General features: G+C 56.3%; 1 protein-coding gene across 1 annotated transcript; it reads left to right on the top strand.

Annotated features, from left to right (window-relative positions):
• Positions 1-356: 356 nt before the first annotated feature.
• On the top strand, positions 357-6,122 carry MYCN (MYCN proto-oncogene, bHLH transcription factor). Its single transcript, XM_011229692.3, is given in 3 exon segments — positions 357-508; positions 511-573; positions 4,614-6,122. Coding segments are annotated over 3 exon segments (756 nt in total). The 5' UTR covers positions 357-420; the 3' UTR covers positions 5,219-6,122.
• The last annotated feature ends 234 nt before the right edge of the window (positions 6,123-6,356 follow it).

Here is a 6,356-nt window from a genome sequence, read left to right as displayed (position 1 = left end):
CCCCCCGGAGCCCTCCGGAAAAAATATTTTAATGCCAAACAATTGCAGCGCCCGCAGGGTGGGTGCTGCATTGCACCGCTCGGCGCGCAGCTGGTTCGCAGAGTGCACCGGGTGCAAGCCCGGGGGTCTAAAAGCGAGGGAGGAGCACACCCCGGGCTTTCCCAGCTTTGCAGCCTCCTCTCTGCAAAGAAGAAAAGCAAGTGGCTTTTGGCGCGAAAGCCTTGGCGCCTCCCCTGATTTTTATGGAAATCAAGAGGGCGGGGTAAAGCCGCTTTCCTCTGCCTTTCTCCCTCCCCCTTGTCTGTGCCGCAGCCCCCTTCTCTCCCCGCCCCCCGGGTGTGTCAGATTTTTCAGTTAATAATATCCCCCGAGCTTCAAAGCGCAGCCAGTGACAGTCATCTGTCTGGACGCGCTGGGTGGATGCGGGGGGCTCCTGGGAACTGGGTTGGAGCCGAGCTAGCGCTAGCCAGGCGCAAGCGCGCACAGACTGCAGCCACCCGAAGACCACCACCCCCGGGCCACCCGGAGACCCCCGCGCAGAATCGCCTCTGGATCCCCCGCAGTCCGCGGGAGGTAAGGAGCGGGGGTTGCAAACTGCCCCGCGCCCCCCGGGCGGCGAGCGCGGCGGGAAGGCAAGCCCTGGACGGGATCGCGGCTCGCGCACAGGGCGCTCGAATATCCTCGGGGGACTGTTTTTGCTTCCGAAACAAAACCATCTCGGGGTTTTCCCTGGAAAGCCAGTTCCAGCCCCGAAGGCACCCGGGGTGGAAGAGACCCGCCCTAATCCTTTTTACAGCCTTTGCCAGGGGGGTGTAATGGCTTCATCGAGAAGAAATTCGCCCTTCTCTAGAACATTTATCAGTGTTCGAGCTGACGGGGAGCCGGTGCGTCCCCACCCCGACGCTGGGGTTCTCCAAAGGGTGCCCCTGGAGGAAGAAGAGGGGGGTTAGACAGGGCGAGGCCGCCGCGGTGGTAATATGGGTCACGACTGCTCCAGCCCGGAGGAGACGCGGCTCTCCTGGCGACCCTGCACCATTCCTGGGAACTGGGGTTCAGGCGCTCCCCTCTCCCAGGAAGACGACGTTGTTGGGGTTTTGGAAGAGTGGGGGTGGGGTTAGAGAGGTTCAAAATAAGCTATTGGCAGGACTCTCCCTGCAGCAGAGGGATTGCTGAGGGGCGTCTGCTCTCATTTGGGGGGGGGGGTTGTGGGTTTGGGTGCCTGACGTTGGTCTCGGTCTGGAGAAAGGCGTTTTCCATTTGCAAAGTTTCCTAAATCCCCCGCTATCTTTTGCACTCCCGAGGTTGCAATTTTACAAAGGAGGGATTGAGGGTAGTCCAGATCTTGCGCCCAGTAGCTGGGTTGGAGCCCTGGGCTTCCTTTGAGCAGCTGGACCTACGTGGTGCAACTGGGTTGTCGGGGAGCTGGAGAGAGCTAGGATTCTGCAGCCTGGAGCAGCCCCCTCCCCCAGGCACTGCCGAGTGTGAATGAAATGGCAGTTTCCAAAGTTGCAGAGCCACGCCACCACCCCCCGCATCTGCATGCCCCCTCCCACCCCCTGTCGTAGACAGCTTGTACACAAAAGGAGGGAGGGAGAAAGCGAGAGCCAGAACTTCCTCCACCTTCGGGAGCACCAGGCGGAGTGGTGGGGGGCTCGTAGGGGAGACGGAGGAGCCGGGTGAGAGGGGGCGCCCACTGCCCGCCCCCTATTCGGCTCCGCTTGCCAACCCTCTCCCGGTGTGTCTGTCGGTTGCAGTGTCGGAGATTGGCGCGGGCCCCCGCCCTCCGCGCCCCCCACGGGAAGGAAGCACCCCCCTAACTAAAAAGAGCGGAGCGGAAAGAAGCTCTCATTCGCCGGCCAGGAGGCGAGCCGATGCCGAGCTGCACCGCGTCCACCATGCCGGGGATGATCTGCAAGAACCCAGACCTTGAGTTTGACTCTCTGCAGCCCTGCTTCTATCCGGACGAAGATGACTTCTACTTCGGCGGCCCCGACTCGACCCCCCCGGGGGAGGACATCTGGAAGAAGTTCGAGCTGCTGCCCACGCCCCCGCTGTCGCCCAGCCGTGCCTTCCCGGAGCACAGCCCCGAGCCCCCGAACTGGGCCACCGAGATGCTGCTGCCCGAGGCCGACCTGTGGGGCAATCCGGCCGAGGAGGACGCGTTCGGCCTGGGGGGCCTGGGCGGCCTCACCCCCAACCCGGTCATCCTCCAGGACTGCATGTGGAGCGGCTTCTCGGCCCGCGAGAAGCTGGAGCGCGCCGTGAGCGAGAAGCTGCAGCACGGCCGCGGGCCGCCGGCCGCCGGGCCCGCCGCCCCGGCCCCGGGAGCGGGCGCCACCAGCCCCCCCGCGCCCCGGCGGCCGCCCGGCCAGCGGCGGTGACCACAAGGCTCTCAGCACCTCCGGAGAGGACACCCTGAGCGACTCAGGTAAAGACCGTGCCAGAGGCCGGCTGCCTCCGGGGGCACTGGAGCGGGAGTCGCGCTCCCTTTGTTACTCTTCGTGGCTTTGGGGGCATATTTTAGAGGTAGTGCTGGTGGCAGAGGGCCAGCTTCCTCCAAGCCGAGCCCCGGGATGATGAGGAGAGGGGGAGTGGAAGCAGCCAGGAGGGTGTTCCCCAAAGTCTCATCCTCGCTGAAGTTCCTTCCACCCTGCCCGGGAGCCCCACTCGATCACTGGCCCTCACCCGTCCCCCACCTCTCGGTTGCGGCCAGTCTAGGGGTAAATTCAGGAAAAGTTGGGTGGCGAAAGCTGGGTGGGAGTGTAGAGGTGCGCTGGGTGCGTTTTCGGGGCAGAAACCTGTTAGCACGAAGGTGAAGAGGGACTGCCTCCCGGGTCAGGGGAGGGCAGGCGCCGGGAGAAGACACAAAGGCGGTGTAAAATCCTATGTAGGGCGCAGGAAGGTAGAGGGAGGTTGCACAGATGGCTAGTACCGCTTTTATTTATTTATTTTTTTCAAGCCTGGGTAGTCTTCCCCGCCCTAGGTGGGTGGTGGGCCATTTGCTCCTGGTCCGTGGCCAGCAGGCGGCGATATGCTGGCCAGCGGGCCCGCGGAGAATCGGAAAGGCAGGGGGTGGCGGGGGCACCCCTCCCGACCGCCCTCCATTCAGCAGCTGGTGGCAAGGGCAGCAGCGGTTGTGTACATTCTCAAGGGGCTGCCTCTTTACAGGGTGCGCTGCGAACTGGGTTCCGTTTAGTCTCCGGCGAGAATTCTGAGACTAAAGTCAGCTCGGAGTTGTGACCCAGTGCCCTTCAAGGTGAGGAGGGCCGGCACTTAGGCTCTCCAGGAATGTACACACGCGGGGGAAGGCACCCATTGATTGCTTCTATTGTGTGCCTATGTCTGCCTTAGACTGTAGGGTTGGGTTCAAACCCAGACTTTGCCTGGGACCCTGGAGGTAAAGAACTCTGTCCAAACACTTGAATAGCCCTTGTCCTGGCGGCGGGGAGCTGGGGCCCCATTGGATCTTGAAAACCAGGGCTCTCAGAATGCAGGTGGATAAAAAGCCTATATTTCCTTGAGGGCCGAGGATGTATCCCTCTAAGGCTCCTGGAAGGAAACTTGGTGATAAGCCTCCAGTTTGAATTGGGTCTGTCCCTTTAATGTCTGTGCCTTGACAGCTCTCAGTGAGGAAGCACTTCCTTCCAACAGCTGTCTTCTTGGCAGAAAACCAAAACATTGGCTTAAAGGGACCCACAGACTGGAACAGCCTCACATTTCGGCTTTAGAACAAATCCCACAATTGTTCAGCTTTCCGGCCCCCTTCAGATCAAGCAGAAGATGTGTTTTGATTTTCATGCTTGCATTTTAAACAATAATTTTCTATCTCAGCGAGGTAGTAAAGGAGGAGAGAGGGGGAAATGCAGACACGACGCTACATGTTTTTGTGTTGCTGTTATTGCCGGAGACTTTGGGAAGAGGTGCCCCCACTTTGGGGTTGAGAGTTCCTGTGGATTCCGACTTTGTAGTTTGGATTTGGTCTTTACTGGATGAACACCTGCTTACTATACCTAACTCAGGTTTAGGGCAGGCAGGTTCTTTTTCTGCCTTGGTTCATTAAATTGCCCTTTAAGCATAAGGACTGAAAATCAAACTCAGCTATGTGTCAGTTGCTAGACGAGAGGCTCCTGAAATGGGGATCCTCATTTCTGAAGTGTGGAGCGAGAAATATGAGCGAGTCTTTGGGAAACACTGATGATAAAAGCTTATTACCATTTGCTGGCATCTGTCTGCTAGGCCCGGTTCCCTGTGTATTCCCTGTCCAACTCAAGAACCCTGTGGTATCCCCCCTGAAACTGAGACTTCAAAAGTTTAACTTGCCCAGGGTCCCCCAACTCGTGTACGATGGAGTCAGATTCTGCCCAACCCCAGAGCCCGAGTTTGTCTTTTTGCCACCTGTATTTTGCTGAAGTCAGAGTGGAGGCAGAAGGGTGGAGGAGTGTGGGCAAGGTGGCATTTCCAGATGTATTTAATTTCGGTAGGATCCTGTTCTCGTCTGTGTGGGTGGATCCCCCTTGCAAGCTATGGGCCAGCACCTGCCGGAAGAGACCGAGTGTAGAGATGGGTAGTCCCTGTGTGTCTCACCAAGCGAATGACTCCTGTCTTGTTCTTAGATGATGAGGATGACGAAGAGGAAGACGAGGAGGAGGAGATCGACGTGGTGACCGTGGAGAAGCGGCGGTCCTCCTCCCACAGCAAGGCCGTCACCACCTTCACCATCACCGTGCGCCCCAAGAACGCAGCCCTGGGCCCGGGGAGGGCGCAGTCGGGAGAGCTCATCCTCAAGCGCTGTGTCCCCATCCACCAGCAGCACAACTACGCCGCCCCGTCTCCCTACGTGGAGAGCGAGGATGTGCCGCCCCAGAAGAAGATCAAGAGCGAAGCCTCCCCCCGCCCCCTCAAGAGCGTCATCCCCCCGAAGGCGAAGAGCTTGAGTCCCCGCAACTCTGACTCGGAGGACAGCGAGCGCCGCCGGAACCACAACATTCTGGAGCGCCAGCGCCGGAACGACCTGCGCTCGAGCTTCCTCACGCTCAGGGACCACGTGCCAGAGCTGGTGAAGAACGAGAAGGCCGCCAAGGTGGTCATTTTGAAAAAGGCCACCGAGTACGTCCACTCCCTTCAGGCCGAGGAGCATCAGCTGTTGTTGGAGAAGGAGAAGTTGCAGGCCAGGCAGCAGCAGTTGCTAAAGAAGATCGAACACGCGCGGACTTGCTAAACGTTTCTCGAAACTGGACAGTCACTCTGCCACTTTGCACATTTTGATTTTTTTTTTTTTTTAACAAACATTGTGTTGACATTAAGAATGTTGGTTTACTTTCAAATCGGTCACCCGTCGAGTTTGGATCCGGGTGGGGAGCAGGACCCGTGGGGGTTTCTGCCAGGACCTCGGCAGAGGGCCTGCGTGATGGGATGCTGGGTGGCCCTTGCGGTGTCCTCCGTGTCCCCTCCGAGACCGCGGTCGAAGTTCGTGACAGTTGGGAGCCTCTGGGCTGTTGAAGTCACCTTGTTTGTTCCGAGTTTCCAAACAACAGAAAGTCATTCCTTCTTTTTAAAATGGTGCTTAAGTTCCAGCAGATGTCACAGAAGGGGTTTGCCATTTGATACCCCTGGGGAACATTTCTGTAAATACCATGGACACACCCGCCTTTTGTATACGTCCTGGGTAATGAGAGGTGGCTTTTGCGGCCAGTATTAGACCGGAAGTTCATACCTAAGTACTGTAATACCTCAATGTTTGAGGAGCATGTTTTGTATACAAATATATTGTTAATCTCTGTTATGTACTGTACTAATTCTTACACTGCCTGTATACTTTAGTATGATGCGGATACATAACTAAATTTGATACTTATATTTTCGTATGAAAATGAGTTGTGAAAGTTTTGAGTAGATATTACTTTATCACTTTTTGAACTAAGAAACTTTTGTAAAGAAATTTACTATATATATATGCCTTTTTCCTAGCCTGTTTCTTCCTGTTAATGTATTTGTTCATGTTTGGTGCATAGAACTGGGTAAATGCAAAGTTCTGTGTTTAATTTCTTCAAAATGTATATATTTAGTGCTGCATCTTATAGCACTTTGAAATACCTCATGTTTATGAAAATAAATAGCAATTAAATGATGCAGCTTTTTTTTTTCCTTAATAACACTAGTTTAACTCTAAGCACTCTATCCCTTAAGTGTAAATAGTACATACCTTGTGGAGGGAACTTGGGCTCCCTAGGCAGCCCTTTTATGTCTCTGCAGCCCTGGCTGGAGAGGGGCCACTCTACTCTCCCCACTTGGCGTGGAGAGAACGGAGTTTGGGAAGGTGAAGGTATTTCTTCCAGATTACACAGAATGGAGACATT

The sequence above is a fragment of the Ailuropoda melanoleuca genome, chromosome 4 (assembly GCF_002007445.2).
Source record: "Ailuropoda melanoleuca isolate Jingjing chromosome 4, ASM200744v2, whole genome shotgun sequence".
NCBI lineage: Eukaryota > Metazoa > Chordata > Mammalia > Carnivora > Ursidae > Ailuropoda > Ailuropoda melanoleuca.
The sequence above is the reverse complement of the archived record's forward strand: the minus strand, read 5'-3'. Positions and strand labels throughout refer to the sequence as shown.